This window comes from Lepidothrix coronata, unplaced genomic scaffold, assembly GCF_001604755.1.
Source record: "Lepidothrix coronata isolate B3197 unplaced genomic scaffold, Lepidothrix_coronata-1.0 Scaffold31, whole genome shotgun sequence".
Classification (NCBI taxonomy): Eukaryota; Metazoa; Chordata; class Aves; order Passeriformes; family Pipridae; genus Lepidothrix; species Lepidothrix coronata.
In genome coordinates this window covers 7,440,003-7,459,634 of record NW_016690211.1, presented here as the reverse complement: position 1 = coordinate 7,459,634, position 19,632 = coordinate 7,440,003, and the positions used below count along the sequence as shown (strand labels likewise).

The following is a 19,632-nucleotide window of genomic DNA, read 5'->3' as shown; positions in this document are numbered from 1 at the left end:
GAATCACTTAGTCTAATATGTAAAACCCAAACCTTTTTTCCACTAGAGGATTCATGAGGCTCTGCTCTGATACATGGAGAAATATCATATGGAGAAATCCCTTCTATTCTATCCCAAAACTTTTCCATTCCTGAGTGATTAGGCAATGTTCAAAGGCATTGAAGAAATGCTGGAAGTGAAGGATTCTTCACCCAGAAGTTAGACAGCCTTCATAAAATGCTGCCATCCCCAACCTGCACAAAACTCAAGCACTGTGTGCAAGTTTCGAGCTGGCTTCCCGCCAGGTCCCCGAAACTTGACAACAAGGACCTGCTTCCCAGAGAGGGAAGAGAAAAAAATGACTTAAGCAGCCAAACCTATAGCAAAAAAAAAAAATATATATATTTTACATATGAGACAGATATATACAAGGAGAATACTATACACCACAACTCCAGAAATCCCAAACAGTTCCCCAAAAAGGGAAGAGGGGGAGGGAGAAGGGAGAAGGACAAAAAGGGGCAAAGACCGAGCAAGTCAACCAGCCAACTGAAGGTAAATTAGCAAAATCTCACCACTTCCCTTTGAACAAGCAGGATGGCTCGACACGGCCCAGCACTCTCCCCCCGCGGGTGGCAGATAACAGAAGTCACTGTAGGCCTCAGCTCCAGATAAGCCAGACCGAGACAGGGACCCACCGCTCTCGAACCTCGCTGGAAAGGAAGAGTGCAAGGTCCCTCCTGCTGGCTTTATTTATACCCCAAGTTACGTAAAGGAATAGCATGGAATACTTCTGTAATCACTTTCCTAGTTCCTTCCTGGTTACAAGCTGGTCTCTAGGAAGGCCTAGAGTGAAACCATCACACACTGTTATATTGTATTTGCTACTTTTTCTTTATTTCCTTCCCCTGTTTTGGCCTGTAACAACTGCAGTATAGCAAGGTAGAGTACCTGCAAATTGCATCTGCAAATTGATGCCTGCAAATGTGTACTCTGGTCCAACTTGTTCCATCAAGTCTTGTCTGGACAGTGATAAAAGTTGCAGTTTTATTGTGACTGTACAATGCTTTTTCTGCTGCCATAGGAGACGTAAGTGATTGGATTTGCCTGCCATAGTGATATCCAGTGAAACACTCCCTGTATCTCTGTGTCATTCCCACTTACAAACATTCTGGATGATTGGCTTCTCCAGTGCACTCCAATACGAACCAATCTTTGCAGTTTTTTAGTACTAAACTCAGTGTGTAAGAACTGCAAAGGATATCACTTTATGATAAATTAAGCAGATTATCAGAGTTACTTGCTTCTCTTAGAAAATTGATTCTGATCAACAGTAACATTCTTCCTCAAGGAATTCAACTCAAAAAACCCCCCACAAACCAAACGAAATACCACTTGGCATCACTATTATGTCAAGGAGAGTTACCCTTTCCCTCTGCTCAGCACTAGTGAAAGCATATCTGGAGTGCTGTGACGTGTCCTGGGTTCCCCACTACAAGAAAGTTGACTGAGTGCAGCAAAGAGTCATGAAAACAATTAAGGAAATGGAGCATGTGACATACAGGGGGAGGCTGAAAGCTGGAACTACTTAGCCTGGAGAAGAGAAGGCTCAAGAGTGATGTCGTCAATCTGTATAAATGTCTCGTGGAGAAATATCAGTGATGGAACCAGTTTGTTCTTAGTAGTGCCCAGTGACGTGAAAAGAAGCGATGGGCACATATTCAATATGAAAACACATGAAATTTCATCTGAATACAACAAAACACTTTTTTTTTTTCTTACTGAGAGAGTGGTCAGAGACTGAGCCAAGTTGTCCAGAAAGATTGTGCAGTTTCCTATTGATAGGTCCAGACCCTGACTTGACAGTGTCCTGGACAACCTACTATGTGAGCTCGCTTAAGCAGAGTTTGAACTAGGTTACTTCCAGAGATCCTTTCCAGACTCAATGATTAGGTGATTCCTTTTGGTTCATTTGGTTTCCAGGGGGTTGTGCTGTGTTCTGGACTACATAAGGAGAAAGGTGTGAGAAAATACGGATCTCAAACTCTGCTTTTTATGAAGATATTGAAAGGTCTTTCTTTCCATATGTCACAGAATAGGAAGATTTCTGAAATTGAAGTCAGGCAGTGTAGAAAAACACTTTCTTACTCCACTCAGATGACATAGAATTTTCTTAGAAGAAAGTGCACTTGTGTAATACTATGTAAAATGCTGGCATGATGTCCTTGTTATGGAACTGTTTTTTACTGAGATTTTAGCTTGAGTTATAATTGAACTAACTCAAGCAATAGTAGTCATGTGCAAAAGCATAAACACAGAAATGTAGCAACACTACCTGTCTCCTCCATAAGATCACGATCTTGAGTGCTATTAATCATTTGAATTTCTATCTGTACCTAGGCACTTCAACTGAACTGAGTTTAAATAATGCTTCTACTCAAGTTGGATGCCTTTATGTGTAGATGGAACTGTCTTTAACTAAATAAACTGTATTTAAACTCTATCTTGATTTTAATGAAGATAAGAGTTTGTGGAGAGAGGATGGTTATAATAATAAATTTATACTCTTGAGTTTATTCGAAAAGACATGTATTTGTGGTTGTTTGGCTTTCTGCTCCACAGTGTGACTGACTTTAAGATTTTTTTTCCTTCTCTTTCTTTCATTTTTCATTTTTCTGTCTTCTCTCTTTTGAGTATTTAGATATGAGAATGCCTTTTTAATTACCACACAAGTCTTTAGCAGAACTTTCTGCATACTTTTTTTTCTTTTTTTTTTTTCAATGAAATCGTGGCTTACAAACACAGGAGGACCATCCTGAAATTATGACTCGTGTTGTGTGCACTGTTTGTTTTATTTGCTTTTGTCAAGTTATGTTTTCTAGAAATAAAGAGGTTTTCAACACTATTACTTAATAGAACATAAACATCGACCTTGAGCTGGATGGTGTTACTAGCTCATGTTTCAGCAAATTGCCAGCTGAAACATCTTGTCATACTTGTCATAATTCCATTGTAAATAAATTGCAATTTTTTTCCCAGTATGTCTTCCTGCACCAACATTGCACAAAGTCTTCCCTAAGTACAACTATAGGCATTTCATTTCCCTATTGATTTGTGGACAAGAAATAAAAGATCTTCCTGGCTTTGTAGTTTCCTTCCTTTGAGAAATTAGTCTGAATTTATAGGTTCAAATGAAGATTCTTTGTCAGGGACTGGCCTCAAAAACCTGGGAAGTTTATAGATACCTGTTTGCAAGTTAATGGGTTGAAAAATAAAAGCTGGTTCTTTTCCTGAAAAAAAAAAAAATCCAAACTGCTTAGAGCTAATAATTCCACTGATTTAGTCTTAAGACGAGGCTGGATGGGGGTCTGAATAATGTGGTCTGGTTGTTTCAGACAGGATGGTTCCCTGTCTATTGCAGAGGGCTTGGAATTAGATGATCTTTAAGATCTCTTACAACGCAAATAATTCTCAGATACTTCAAAAGATTCTATGCTTTACCTAGCAGTATTGACAAGTACCAAAAAATGCTCATGGAAAATATGAAGTAATTGTAAGTTTGTAATAAGGGCTGTAAAGTGACCTATTTCAACTCAGAATAGAGATCTTAGTCATTATTATGGATATTTATTTGCAAAAATCAACTCAATAATCAGCAGTGGTTGAAAAGTCAAATAGAATATTAGGTATTATCCAGAAGGGCATAGAGAACAGGCATCTTTTTGAAAGTCAAGGAGACTAATTTTTTGGCAGAAAATATCAAATGTAGAAATGAAAATTGCAAAATGTAAAAGGAAAACATCTAACTAGGTTCAAAAAAGGTGCATAAATTAATAGAATTAACTGTGAGTTTCTGTTGATGCCTACTAAGTGCCACAGTCCCAATAAAACCCTGTCATAGGTATACTTGTTCTAAAAAATCAAACAAATTTTTCTTTCCCCTGTCCCACTGTAAAAGAAAGATGTGGAACGGAGAAGGGCGGTTTTGCCTTGGATGATTGATCTACACAAAAGAACTAACTGGCAGAACTGCATTCCAAGCTGATGCCCCTCTCTAAGGCTGGGGGGGGTGTGATGAGGTTTTTTTCCTCCTCTCCTTGGAAATGAGGACACTTCACTTTTGCCTTGGCTCAGGGAAGGTGTGTGTTGGACAGGCTCTGGGGCTATTTTGTTCTCGGCCTGGTCATCTGGCCATTTTCTGGCCCCACCTTGTCTGCGCCCTGTTCTGCCCCCAGCCCGGACCTGCTCGGACTTCATTGGAGAGGTCTGACCCGTCTGCAGAGGAACTTTTTGGGGAGGAGGTTGCCCTTTTCCCTCCTCCGCTCCTGTGTTTGGCAGCAGTTTGTGCTCACTGATGAAGGGAGAGGGGAATCCTGGCCACAGGCATCCGCAGACAGCGTGAGTTTCGTGGGAAGAACTTGCCTTATTTCCCCTTTTCCCCTTCCCCTCGTCGGTGGAGGGGGAAAAGGGGAAATAAGAGAAGCGTTTTCAGCTTCTCTCCTGAACTGGGGCCCCACACAGCGACCCAGAGCCCAACAGTGCCCCCTGCCGACCACCACAGAGCACTGCAGGCTCTGCTCCTCCAGTGATCCAACCCCTGCTGACCGTGGTTAGAATTGGGCCAAAAAAAGCAGAAAGTACTGAACTGTTTCCCTTTCTGAGGGGGATTTTTGTGGGGTACAGGATTATTGTTTTAGTTGGTTTTGTGTTCTTTTTTTTTGTTCTGCCAATACACATATATCCTTTAATAAAGGGCCGTTATTTTTTCCTTTTTCCATGCTTCCTCAGTTGGAGCCTCTTAATTTTGGATTTACAGTTGCTTAGAGGGGGGACTGTGGTCTTCCTCCTAACTCATCCTCCTTAGCAAAACACTTCAGTCTCATTAAACTGAGACAAACCCCTATGTAAGGAAATCTGGCTTGATTGAAAGAATGCAGAAGCTAGCAAAGTGGTACGTGGATTACTTTTAGTCTGGTTGTTTTCTAACACAATTTCTCTAAAAATGTCCTTCCAAGTGTCATCAGAGAGGATACTAGGCTAGGTATAGAATTAATTTGGATTAATATATATGGACATCTCTCGCTGTGTCAAACAAGGTAAGAAGCTGTTGTGCTCTCAATTTCTTTTTTTAATTGTAGAACTAAAACTGGATATATTTATTTAATCTGAATATAGCCTCAAATACTTACTTGTTCTGAAGACTTTCTTGTGTGGATTGATTACTATTTGTGGGTAAACAGAACACCCTAATAGAATTGAAACCATTGCTAGTAAACAAGTAATATCTAAAAGTCTTGTTCATACAATAGTTCAAATGAGTAAACTAAAAGGATATGATTTCTGTACCTTGGGAGTACATTTCAAAGTTTATTATGATGAATTCAGAAGCTTTTTAACGTATTTCTTGTTAGCATGAAATGCAGAAATAGCTTTATCTTGTACTGTTTCCTGCATGAGGTGAACTGCATAACAATGTACACTTAAAGTAACAGTCATGCCTCCAAAATTGTTTAGAGTTTAGTATTGTCCTGCTGATGAAGTTGCTTAGAAACAGCTTGAAATGCAAGAGGTATATCCCAACAACAAGGATGACGTGGTCTTCCCTTTTAAACCACAGGCGGACTTCTTAAAAGCAGCTCTGGTCCCTTATCATAAAAAGATTATAATAAAATAATATGTTGGAAAACAGCAGTTGGAAAAATACAGTTTTGATATATAGAAGCTTCTGGTTTTATATATAGTTTAGCAGCTGTCATGGATTAACCCCACCCAGCAAACAAGCATCATGCAGACACTTGCTCACTCCCACACCAGTGGGATGGGAAACAGAATGGGAAAGATAAAACTTAAAAAACTTGTGTTTTGAGATAAAGACAGTTTAATAGGGAAAGCAAAAGCCTCACACACAGTTAAAGTAAGGAATTAATTCACTGCTTCCCATGGGCAGGCATATGTTCAGCCATCTCCAGGAGAGCAGGGCTACATCACATGTGATGATCACTTGGGAATACAAACACCATCACTCCAAATGTCCCCCCTTTCTCCTTCTTCCCTCCAGCTTTATATATTGAGCATGATGTCATATGGTCTTGAATATCCCTTGGGTCAGTTGGGGTCACCTATCCTAGCTGTATCTTCTCACAACCTCCCATACACCCCCAACTTCCTTGCCAGCACGGCAGTATGAAAAGCACAAAAGGCCTTGGCTCTGTGTAAGCACTGTTCATCAACAACAAAAACATCTCTATTATCAACCCTGTGTTCAGCACAAATCCAAACCACAGCCCCGTACCAGCCACTGTAAAGAAGATTAACTCTACTCCAGCCAAAACCAGCATGGTGGCTTTCAGGAATACTTGTTTAAGTACAGCAAGGAATAATTGCGTTATTATAGAGGATTATTTTCTTTTGTTTTGTTTTGTGTTGTTTTATTTAATTCAACTAACTCTGATAGGTTTTTCTCTAAGAAAATTAAATATTTCAAGCAAGCTAATGCTAGATATTCATCTGCTTGCCTGAAAATTGTAGTTGCTTGGTTTTTAAAGCCTGTTAAAACTTAAAAAATTCTAAAATTTTATGAAAATAAATTTTAATTTGCAAGTTTCTAGAGCATCATAATAGCAAGAGTAGATATAGATAAGATGGATTATGTCTAGATTAGAATTTATTGTTTCTTTCTATTGGTGTAACTACGAGTCTCTATTCAAAGTGGTAATTTGTTGTAAAATTTTTAAGTATTACTCTTTTCTAAAACTTTACTTTTAAAGGATAGGATATTTTATTTTGTATCAGTCCTATTTCTCTAAAATTTACTTTCCCTTCAAGTGAGGAATATTATTGTGTTATTCAGGTCCATTGTCAGAGAGAGGATAAAGAAACAGGCTATCCAGAACTCAGCCTTTGAAAAACTGTGTAGTCTCAGAACATTAAAAAAGAGCTTTTTGGAAGCATGATACTGGTTCGAGAAGCCTAGCCATGACAGTGACTGGTGGGTTATATGTTTCTTTTCTTCAACTTAACAAAAATTTGCTCAGGTAAGTCACAAAACATATTCTAGTAAAACTCACTCCCAAAAATGAATCTGTAGCTTTCTCACATGAAATGTTCCTTTTGTCCAAGCACCTAGGTTTCCTAAGCTTGTGTTGTATGTAATAAATAATCAGGAACTAGCTTCATTTGTCTTTTCTTACCGGAAGATTTTTTTACACATTTTCTTCTTCAGCCAGACTTCTCCAGAACATGCTAGTTTCTTATCCTGTTATGAAAATCTTTGCCAAAATTATTTATTAGTCATGGCACCAGAGAAGTCGGAATTCTTTCAGATGTATGCACATCCAGAAAAACTCAGTCTTGGAATTTTTATATGGAAGCAAGGATGGAAAAAAATTAAAAAAGGTCGTGTCTGCAGCAAAAAAAAAAGACAAAACTTACTTTAGTGGCATTGAGGTTAATGTGTTTTACTTTGCTTTTGTGAAAATATAAGAGTATATATAAACTTTGGCCTAGTCCCAGAGATTCGATATCATCGGCATAAGTGAAACCTGGTGATTCTCCAACTCCTGTGATTGGAGTGCCCTGTTGGATGGTTACAGGCTTTTCAGGAGGGCAGAGGAGTCATAGGAGTGCTATTGTATGCAAAGGAAGAGTTATAATGTATGTAACTAAGAGTTGGCAATGAACAGTTGAGAGCCTCTGGGTGAGAATCAAGGAGCAAATGAATAATGAGGATGTCATTGTGGGAATCTGCTATAGACCTCCCAGCCAGGGTGATGACACCGAGAAATTATTCTTTGAGGAACTAAGGGACACTTCCAAGTCAACTGTCCTTGTCCTTATGGGGGACTTCAATTTGCCAGAAATTAACTGGGATCATCACACAGCTGGTATAACACAGACCAGAAGATTCCTAAAAACCTGTATGACAACTTTAAGGTACATGAATCGGAAAGATGCCCTCCTTAATCAGCTGCTTGTCAACAAAATGGATCTCATGAGCAAAGTGGAGATTGGTGGTTGTCTTGGCCACAGCGAGCATAAGGTGATCGAGTTTAAAATCTCTGTTGACAGCAGGAAAAGTGCCAGTAAAACCTGACCTCTGGACATGAGGGGAGCAGACTTCGGACTGCTCAGGGAACTAGCAAGTCCCCTAGGGAAATGTTTTTGCAGGTGCTGGCGTCCATCAGTGCTGGGCACCCTTTAAACTTTGCCTCCTAAGGGCACAGGAGCAAGCAATTCCTGAATTCTGGAAGTCAAGCAGACAAGGCAGAAGGGATCTCCTCTTACAAATAAGATGAAAAATGAAGGTGTATGCCCAGTGGAGGCAAGGTCAGGTGATAAGGGAAGAATACAGAGATGCTGCTTGCCCCTGTAGGGAGAAAATTCATGCAGCCAAAGCTCAGCAGGAGTTGAAGCATCTAGAAATTGGGGAAACAATAGAAAGAGTTTTTTCAAATACATTTGTGGTAGTAAGCAGTGGAGAAATAACACTGGCCCATTACAGGGAGAGGATGGTCACCTCCCAAACAGGACAGAAACAAGGCAGAGGTGTTTAACGCTCTCTTTACCTCTGTCTTCAACATGGATTATGGACCAAGGGAATCTCAGTGCCCTAAGCTAGGGGACCATGACTGTGTGAATAATCAACTCCCAGTTGATCCTGAAATGGTATGGATTCTGCTGCTCCAGATGGATCCCTACAAATCTATGGGGTCATGTGGGATTCATCTGAGAAACCTCAAAGAACTAGGTGATGTCATTTCAAAGCCTCTCTCAATGATTTTTGAGTGGTCTTGGGAATCTGAGGAGGTCCCAGCTGACTGGAAGCTGGCAAATATTGTCCTGATTTTCAAGAAGGGCAAGCAGGAGGATACCAGAAACTACGGGCCTATCTGTCTCATTGCAGTGCCTGGTAAAAGAATGGAAAAGATTCTTCTGGGAAGTACTGAAAAACACCTGGAGGACAATGCAGTCATAGGTCACAGTCAGCATGGCTTCAAGTCCCACTTGTCAAACCTGATTTCCTTTTATGACAGGTAACCCACCTAGTTGATCTAGGAAAGCCAGTTGATGTAATATTTTTGGACTTGAGCAAGGCTTTTGATACTGCCTCTCACGGTATCCTTCTCAACAAAATGTCCAGCTCACAGCTGGATAACTGTGTTATGCGATTGGTGAGCAATTAGCTCAGAGGTTGGGCACAAAGAGTAATAGTGGATGAAGTGACATCAGGCTGGTGTCCAGTTACTAGTGGGGTTCCGCAGGGTTCCATCCTCAGCTTACTTCTCTTCAACATCTTCATTAGCAACTTGGGTACAGAACTGGAAGGGATACTAAGTAAGTTTGCTGACAACACTAATTTGGAAGGAGCTCTTGACTCCCTTGAGGGCAGAAAGGCCCTGCAGGAGGGCCTTGACAAATTAGAGGACTGAGCAATCATAAACTACATGAAGTTCAACAAGGGAAAGTGCTGGATTCTGCACCTGAGATGGGGCAACCCCAGATGTACAGACAGACTGGGGAATGAGATGCTGGAAAGCAGTGCTGTGGAAAGGGACCTGGGGGTCCTCATCAATGGCAAGTTGAATATGAGTCAGCAGTGCCCTGGCAGCCAGGAGGGCCAGCTGGGTCTGGGGGGGGCATCAGGCAAAGCATCACCAGCTGGTCAAGGGAGGGGATTCTCCTGCTCCGCTCTGCACTGGGGCATCCTCAACTTGAATACTGTGTGCAGCTTTGGGCGCTGCAATATAAGAAAGACATTAAGCTATTAGAGAGTGTCCAAAGGAGGACCATGAGGATGATGAAGCGCCTTGAGGGGAACCTGTATAAGGAGCGGCTGAGGTCACTTGGTGTGTTCAGTCTGGAGAAGAGGAGACTGAAGGGAGACCTCATTGTGGTCTTCAATATCCTTATGAAGGGAAGTGGAGGGCAAGTACTGATCTATTCACTTTTGTGATCAGTGACAGGAGTCAAAGATATGGCATGAAACAATTTAGGTTGGATAACAGGAAAATTTTTTCACCCTCTGGGTTTTTGAGCTCTGAAACAGGCTCCACAGGGAATAGGTGACATCACCAAGCCTGACAGAGTTCAAGAAGTGTTTGGACAATGTTCTCACGCACATGGTATGATTCTTGAGGTCTCCTGCGCAATGTCAGGAGTTGAATTGATGATCCTGATGGGTCCCTTCTAACTCTGCATATTCTCTGACTCTGTGTTTAGTAATATGCTCTGTCTGATGAAAAGTAATATATTGAATCATAGTAAGAATACTACTTTGTGCCTCCCTTACTTTCTTTTCTAACTGCCACCTTATCTGTCTTTGTTTAATTTACGTCTTCACTGTTAAAACAAAAAAGTAATAATTGATGTAAAGTCTCTAATGGAGACAGTGTACTGGTATTTTTGCCCTCTGTGTCCTCTCTATGGCTGTTCATTATCTACAGAGAGGTAGAAGAGTAGTAACTTTTCACTAGCTTGAAGTAATACTTTTTCAGCAGCATCTGTGATGATCTGCAGAATGCACTGATAAAGAACAAATTGGTTGAACATTCTCACTCATTTCTATTGCCAATTATGTTTCAGCAAAAGATTAGTATTTTATAAGTTTGCCTCTAGTTTACTTAATGTTCACTGCTTGTTATGTTCAGAACAATCAGAGAAAAAAATGAGAGGTTTGTGTGATATATGCATGGACCTAGTTTTAATCTTTAGTAATGGTTGTTTTACTATTTTATGTTTTTTATTCTTGAACTGGAGATATCCTCTTCTGTATTTTGTAAAAATATATTTTTGTTAGCTGATTTACCAGTTCTTCAGTTTTATAAGTTATCTTCAATTGTTTACCTTTTTTATCTTCTTTTTTTTTTTTTTCCAAAACTAAAGATATGTAAAGCTAAAGCAAAGGGAGCCATACCAGACATTTGAAAGTAATCAGGCTAGCATACTTTTTCTACATGAGAGCTGTAATAGCTGGGTGGTTGGAAGATAGTATAATTCAGAAATCTTCATATTAAAAATTATTTAATTGTGCAAAACCTTTTTTTTATAAGCAAGGCTGTGTAAGAAATGTAAAACCTTTATTTTCTCCAAATTAGAAAGGAACACTCAGTCCTCTAGTTTACCAAACTGGGTAAACTCATTCCTTGAAAGTGTACTAAATATGTCTTTAAATTCTTGGATAATAGTGTGTAAGCACACAGTAAATACCTCTTCACAGTTACATAGCTGTAAAAGGTTCTGAAGTGGAAGACTATATTGGATCCTGGATCCTGAAGTTTACTAGAGAATGATCAGATTTTCTCTGATATTCATGAAGCTGAAGTGAGCGTAGTTCTGCCATACTGAAGCCCACAAACCCCAAGTCTGTATACCTACAGCTTTTTCATTATCTGTGCAGCAGAGTATGCAGTATTCCTGACATAATCTCCTATATAAACAGATCCGAAATTCAAAACTATGACTTTGAATAATTTACTTTAGTTATTTTTTTTCTTTGCTTTTGGCATGACGTTTTCTCATAGCTGAGCATCTCCCTAACTGCATTCTTTCAAAAAACTTGTGCTGGTAGAAGAACAGTCACTAGAGATAAAAAAAAAGACCTTCTGTGAGAATTTCTGGTTGAAGAATTGCAGGACCAAGAAAACCTAATAAATCAGTGATCAGTAATTGGATTGAAGACACTGGAAACGCACACACAGTTCTGAGCCTGGAGCCTTGGATTTTGGACCTCTTCTAGGGCAAGAGGAAACAGCCTCAAGATGCACCACGGAAAGTTTAGATTTCTTTACTGAAGGTATTGTCAAGCATTGGATCAGACTGCCCAGGAAACACCCCTGGAGGTATTTAAAAGATGTAGATGGGTAGATTGGGTGCTTAGAGACATGGCTTAGACTTGGACTTGGCAGTGCTAGTTCTTCAGTTTGATTCAATGATCTGAAAAGTCTTTCCCAACCTAAATGATTCTCTGATTCTAGAAACCTAGCTCAGAGCCAAGGAGTGTTTACTGAGTTAGAGCTCAGTTTTCTACTAAGTTAAGAGGTTCATAACCTCATGCAAATGGGTCTGGGAACCCGAAAGTCCTGTAGAAATTTCCCAGCAAATTTCTGCCTCAGAGACAGACACATAGCATTATTTTTGTCATCAGTTTCATGTTGGTGCCTTCTGTTTGTACAACAAAAATTCCAATGGTTTGTTTGAGAAGATGTTTCCTATGAAGTCAGATTCACTGGATTATTCTTACATCCTTATAGTAATATGATTTATTTCTGTGTGTAAGGTTGGTAGGCCCATTGTCCTACTGGAATCTGGGTCATGTAGTTTGTTCTCTTAGAAGAGATGTTTTTCCAGTCCTTACAGACTTCCCTGGATTTGTCATTGTTAGAAGAGCTAAAGGACTCTTTACCGAATTTTTTAGACTTTTTATGTGGAAATGTTTGTTTGTTTTTTTTTCTGAATTTAAACATTTTTTCCCCTAGAAAAGTCTCCATATTAATGGCCTGAAAAGTATTTTCTTTTCATTTGCTTTCAGTAAATAATTTTCATCCTTCTAAATACATAACAGACATAAACATGGATATTTTTTGCACTATTAACAATTCCACCATTTCCATCTGATTAACTATATTATCACTAATACCTATTAATGTTCTAATGTACATTAGTACTTAATTTGTGCTGAGATACATAATCACATTTTAAATGGTGTAATTACTTTATAACACTTGAAGAAAGGTATAGCAAAAAAATATTATTCTGAATGTGTGTAGAGGCTTTTTCCCCCACTAAAAATATTTGCATCATACAAAAAAAAAGAGAAAGAATTGTCTGACTGAATAGAAGTTAATTTTATTTAACTATGATTTTGAGAGTATGAATCATCATTTTTTCTTTTTCCATAGTGCAAATAATGAACAGCAATAAATCTAGTCGCAGTGAAATGCCTCGAGATGGTCTGTGAATAATATTTTCTCATTTACATTTTAATAAAAATTAGAGAATCCAAGAACAAGAACATTTACTGGTTTAATAGGTTCCTTGAGTTATATTTTCAAAGTATTAAAATGATTATTGGTGAAGAAGTGAAGAGAATGCAGGAATGCAAAGTACAAAATTATGTGAAAGAATGGTAGTGTATTTAGTTTGAATCTAAAATAGTTATGCTAATAAAAAGTGCTAGTGGATCTCAAGCACACTTATAGCTAGAATGGAATTGTATCAGTTCTTCAGGTATAGAAGCTCAGGCATGGTGATGATGAAAGAATTGCCAGTATAACAAATAACATTTAGAGTCAGACAGAGAAGGAAGTCCAGATGCTAATACTGTATCCTCAAAATATTCTGGTGCAAAAGAGGGGTTTTTTTGTACAGAAGTAGTTAGAATTGTTAGAGATTATTATTTTCTGACTCAAGCCAGTCTAGAGTCACAGAACAGAGTCAAGAAGTTGTCCTGTAGGTGGGCTAGAAGCAACCCCATCATTCATTAGGAGAAATGGTTTGCCTCATGTCAAACCTCCAAAATGAGTTTTCCTTGTAGCCTCTGGCTCTTTGGTGCTCATCATGCCTTTGGGTTGCAAATAAACAAATTGAGGTGATTATTTTTACTTATTTTTCAGATACCTTATAGTTCAATTGTACTATTGTGAGGACACGATGTATACTGTGACACTGTAATGCAAGAACACACTCAGAGGTTAAGGCACAGTACCTTTTTCTTTCCCTGATTAGTATTCTTTTAAAGAGCACCATGGTGGCATGTCAAAGTTGTTTGCATTGTGTTTTTTTTAAGCACTTAGAAGTTTGCTTATTTATTCTTGGAAGAGAGATAATAAACATTAGGACATCAGTAGTCATTTGATCCTCATCACAAGATTGAGCTGCAATTGAAAAGAATGGGAAGGTGTGCCAGGGTGGACTGGTTATGGATGATTCAAGAACTGACACTTCACAAGTACTTTGTTAGAGATGTACACTGTGATACTTCTTAAAAGTGTTTTTCAAAGAAACACTAAGGAAGGTGAGAAACAGATAGTCCTGTTAAGTCTCTCAAGAGGTCTCCAGAGAAAGGATGACAAAAACCAGCCTGCATTTCAGTGTCAGGGCTCTTTACTTTTTGACTTCTCTCAAGCTACTTTTATTTTCTAGAAAGCTTGTGATATCTGGCTGACTTTTTTCCTTGGGTTACAATCCCTTATTGTTGCACAAAAATCTATCCTCCTAATAAGCAACTACTGATAAGAAGTAAGAAACATGACTGCTAATTAGAAGGGTAGCAAATGATCTCTTGAGCATTAAGTTAACCAACCAGAAAAAAAATGGAATAAGGAAACAGACATTTTAAATGTCCCAGCCCAGAGTCTGCTCTAGACAAAAAGACTTGAAGTAAGTTAATTGGTATCTGAGAGGTTGTCACGTATTAGCATTCAGTTAATTGGTTACAAGGCAAGGATTAACAGAGAGTCTAATATGTTCCATTTAACTGATTTCATGAACAGTCACTTTACAGGAACTTTCTTTTTCTTGTGTACATTCTCAGAGGTAAGAAATGTCAGGAGCAGAACTATTTCTTGGAATCACTTTCTCTTTATTAATTATAATCTTGAATCATTTTATGTAGCAACTCACATCCTACCATTCCAAAGCTTGGTTGTCATTCTGATGGTTTTGTGGTAATGACAGCAATGGCTTTTGCCCAAAAATTTCATAATCTGATATAAATTGCTTACAATTCTTTTAGTAAACATAATGCTTCTTAAAATCATGTTCAAAAATAAGGTAAACCTAAAAAGCATGTTTTTCTTTTGTTTTGACAAGGTGGATAAAATCAGTATGATGAACATTTCCTGGTTTAGATGCCTGTGTGTTCGTACCTGAGTAGGTGGCCAGTTTTTCTACAAGTGGATTTAATTTTCATGGTCACCAAAATAAACATTATGAGCCTATTGCTTGATTTCTCCAAAGCCTGGCTTTCATATTTTTGTTGGAATTCTTCCATTCCTTTGTGGTTTTCTTCAGGTCATAATCCTCTATCTCTCTAATTTTTGAATAGGAGTTGAAGAGGAAGCTGCCCACTAAGCTCATTTTCACAGTTCAGCTATCTCATTCTGATTGTCTGTGGCTGCAATTCAAAGATTTTTACAATTTTCAGAGTTTCCAAAAAAAAAAACCAACTAATGAAATGGATCAAATTACTGCATGTGATAGATTATTTTTAACTTTGATATCAGCGTTTTTCGTTTCTTGTAGAGCTATAATTAATTTCATTATTGTTTTTAATTTTTTCAGCTGTCTTAAATATCCACTATGCACACACTAAAAATACAAACACGAAGTTAAACTTCTCCCTGGATGACAATAGCAACTTAATTCTTGTCGTATTTTCACAGGGATTGATTTTACTGTTGATTTGCTTCAGAGTATATGCATTAATACATACCATTTCATAATATTTGCTTTCTTAAACTACATTGCATCTGGATTAAGAAAAATAGCTAAATTATTAATTTAGATTCAATTATTAAAAATTGAATTAGAAATAGTTTGCTTTCAGCAACTGCTCAAGGTCCAAGTATAAATGGAGCTTATTAATGTTACTATAGTGGGTTGACCTTGGCTGGATGCCAGGTGTCCACCAAAGCCACTCTGTACTCCCCTTCTCAACTGGGCAGGGGAAAGAAGTATGACGGGCTTATGGGATAAGATAACGCCAGAAAGAGATCACTCACCACTTACCATAACAGGGAAAACAGACTTGACTTGAGGAACTTTAATGTATTACCAATCAAATCAGAACAGATTAATGAGAAAAACAAAATTAAATCTTAAACATCTTTCACCCACCCCTCTCGTCTTTCCAGACTCAACTTCAAAATTTTCTATCTCCTCCTCACCAAGTGGAGCAGGAGGATAGGGCAGTTCATCACGTGTTATTTCTGCTGCCTTTTCCTGAGCTGGGGGAGGACTCCTCACACTCTTCTGCTCCAGCTTGTTGTCCCTCCTGGAGGAGAAGGTTCTCCACAAAGGTGTCCACCTTGAGTCCTTCCCACAGGACACAGATCTTCATTAGCTGCTCCAGAGTGGGTCCCTTCCACAAGGTGGAGTCCTTCAGGAACAGGCAGCCCCACCATGGATGCACCATGGTGTCACGAGTCCTGACAGCTAACGTGCTCTTCATGGGGTCAGAGGTCCTGCCAGGAGCCTGCTCCAGTAGGAGTAACAGCCTCCCTTTGGGCACCCACCTGCTCAAGCGGGAGAGTGGGAGGCCCTCCATGTGCTGCAGGTGGATATTTGCTCCACTATGGTCTTCAATGGGCTGCAGGGGGACATCCTGCCTTAACATGATCTTCACCATAGTCTGCAGAGGAATCTCTCCTCTGGCCCCTGGAGGACCTCCTCCTCCTCCTTCTTCACTGATCTTGATGACTGCACAGCTATGCTCTCACATATTCTCGTTCCTCTCACTGTTTGTGATTGCATAGACTTTTTTTCTCCCTTTCTGAAATAAGTTATCTCAGAGACACTACCACTACTGCTGATAGGCTTGGCTGTGGGTCCATCTTGCTGCTGCATGGCATTGGCTCTGTCAGACATGGGAACAATTTCTGTCATCTTCTTACAGAAGCCATCCCTGTAGCTTCCCCACTACCAGAACCTGGCTATGCAAACCCAGTAGGATTACTCATAAAAGGTGTTTCATAAATGGCTCTCCCTGGGCACACAGAATAACTACATTGCTGTGCAAGTTTTTCTTTCAGATGCCTATCAGTCCTCAGGGAATGGGTCAAAACAGTGGCAATGTCTGCACTGTAACTGGAGGTGTGCTTGTAAATTGTGGGCATAGTCTAACTTGCTTTATTTTGTATACTATATATGCCATAATGTACATATGAACTTTAGTTTGGCAAAGGTGAATACTCAGTGCAGTGGTCTCAAGTATTGTATTGGGGCTATGAAGCTATGTAGACTTGACAGAGGTGTAATAATATATAGCCATATACACTATCATTCCAATTCTTCATTTAGATGTGGAAAATATTTAGACTTGGTCAGAACTTGGGTTTCTTCACAGGAAAGTATTCAAGGCAAAAGGTGCAGATACTGGTATCTGTGCTGAGCAATTTATCAGGTAATGGTAAAAGACTTTGTATAGGACATGGAGGAAAAAAGACAATATTTTCTCATTATTGCAACAGTCTTCTCAGAATACCAGTTCTCTCAGAAAAGTAATTTTTTTGAGAATTTTCTCTCACAATGCTGAGCTGTTTCTTAAAAGTTCTAAAAACTTTCAGAACAAATTTTCTCCCCTTTAAAATCATTATCAGTTGGAGTTTTCTTTGCTGAATTGTCTGTCATTCTTCCATGACCCAGCGAATGCTACTATAGCTTTAGATGATTAAATTGAAAATAATGTTTATTAATGATTAAACGTAAGATTCCATTAGGGCTTGACCTTCAGAGGTTCTAATTATTCAATATTTCTAAGCACTGCAATGGCTGTTTTAAATACTCATCTCTTACTAATAGCATGAAATTACTGTGAGCAAGAGAGAAAGAAGGGAGTTGAGACAGCTCAGAATATTTAAGGTGAATTTCATCTTGGTTTTAGTCTAGGTCTATGGCTGCAAATCTCTGATATTACTATTTTTAAATTTTATTATCAGTATTTGGACTCTCAGTTCTTCAAAAAGGTAGATAACTTGTAGGTAAGCATGTATATTGTGGCAAAGAAATTTGTCTAAAGCAGAGCACTTTTTTTCCCTGTAGAGATATAAATAAATATTTTAGGTATCCATATGCTAATCTCATCATAAAAATGTTTTCTCTTTGCTTTTAAAACCCCAAATTATTTAAACCCTTGAAATGTTTTACTGTATTTTGTAGTTCTTTTTCATTTTTCAGTAATTACATTGAAGTATAAATAATGTTTATAAGAAATTAGGCTATGGAAAGGAATTAGAAGAGTTATCAAATTAGCTTTATAAGTATTTTCTCATATGGTGCCTATTTTTTTGCCTTCATCATAGGTTTCAGAAGAAGCTCTGCAACACAACACTGAGGACGAGGACTCTTCCCAAGGAATGGAGCCCTATCTTGTGCGGAGATTATTGTCCCGTAACATCCAGCTTCCCCCCCTAGCTTTCAGGCAGTTAGAACAGGCATACTGGGATAAAAACAATGATACTGATACTATCCCAAGACCCATGACTCTTCAACTGAGGATACCTCCTCTGATTGCTGTTACAGCTGCTGAGTCCAGCAGGTAAGATACAGCAACTTGTTCTTGATTCAACATTTCTGCTGGCAGGTTCAGACATCAGATGCTGCTTCTAGGACAGAAGTGTATTCCTTTTCTAAATCCCCTAAATAAAAAAGAAGAATAAAATGTACGTAAATTTGTGCCTGACAGTTCATAATACTGTTTGTAAACTTCTTGGTCATGTCTAGTAAAACAAACCCTAGAAAATATTTTCTCTGAACATTATTAATACTTTATATTCTGAAAGAAGGCTTTTGGAGGCATGCTTAACTTGATGATGATGATGATGATTGATGATGATGATGATGATGATGAATGTAGGAGCTTCTTTATACACAGATTTTTCTTTTTAAATGATAGAGTTTCAAAACTAGTTTCAAGGAATCCTGAGAGGATTTTGCCTGCTCTTGTATATCTAAATTATTAGTAATGTAAATGGTTTGAACTTATTTGCTTATAGTGACTTCCATTATAGTTTCTTCATATTACATCTGTGACTTCTTTTATCATATATATTTTCGAGAATAAACTTTACTGTTCTTAATTTTTCTGATAACACCCTAATTTTTGTTCTTATTTTCCAAAATGTGAACTGTTTAGTATGAAGTTGTGGCTTACAATGGTGAAGGCAGTGCAGCATTTTGGTAACCTGAAAATATATAAAGAAAAGGTGAGATGAACACACTGAGAGCTGAAATGCAGTACTTAAGAAATTTTAGACATAAGTTCAGAGAGAATACTGTATTCTGAATTATATAGTTATGTAAATAATGTAGGACTTGTAGTACATGAGGAAACACATAAGTATTCGTTAGTGTGCATAGTCAAAAAGCTAGCTAATATTAACATTAAATCTAGTATCACTTCCCATATCTTATTTCCATCTAGATATCTTTATTTTTGGAATAAGGGAGACCAGTTCTTGAAAGATGCTCATGGAAGCACTGACGACAACCATAAAAGCATGTAAACATTTAGATTGTTTCTAAATGAAAGTATTATTCTGAGAGGTAAATATAATGAAATTTAGTAAAGTTTTGATGATAGATTGGAATCTTGATTTTTTTTTTTTTTTTGGTATCCACGGGTCTGGAGAGAAGAGTGCTTTGAGATATGGAAGAAAAATAAGTGTAGGTGCAATGCTTCCAGTAACAATGATTGGGGAAAAAAAAGTATGCTCCTCATGTGATAGAAAGTCAGAAAGCTCAGAAAGCTGAATGCAAAACATTGACTGATCATAACAGCTAAGTGATTATAAATTTCTGGAGACTGCATTATTTTCTAGGCTGGATTCAAATACACTAGAGAAAGACAGTTTGAAGGTTATTCAAATAAATAATAAATCGAAAACATGCTGGTTACTATGGGTGGCTATCTGCTATACTCTACGAGAGACTTCTCTG

The 19,632-nt window shown here is 38.3% G+C and overlaps 1 protein-coding gene across 3 annotated transcripts in view; it reads left to right on the top strand.

Moving 5' to 3' along the window:
* Positions 1-19,192, top strand: part of LOC108495471 (cAMP-specific 3',5'-cyclic phosphodiesterase 4D-like) — a 187,522-nt gene extending 168,330 nt beyond the window's left edge. For all 3 annotated transcript variants that reach the window (XM_017811182.1, XM_017811180.1, XM_017811183.1), the window contains exons 3-5: positions 17,997-18,232; positions 18,830-18,899; positions 19,118-19,192. In XM_017811182.1, the coding sequence (XP_017666671.1) occupies positions 17,997-18,232; positions 18,830-18,899; positions 19,118-19,138 (327 nt within the window). In that variant the 3' untranslated portion in view covers positions 19,139-19,192. The remainder of the gene's footprint in view (positions 1-17,996; positions 18,233-18,829; positions 18,900-19,117) is intronic.
* Positions 19,193-19,632: the final 440 nt, after the last annotated feature.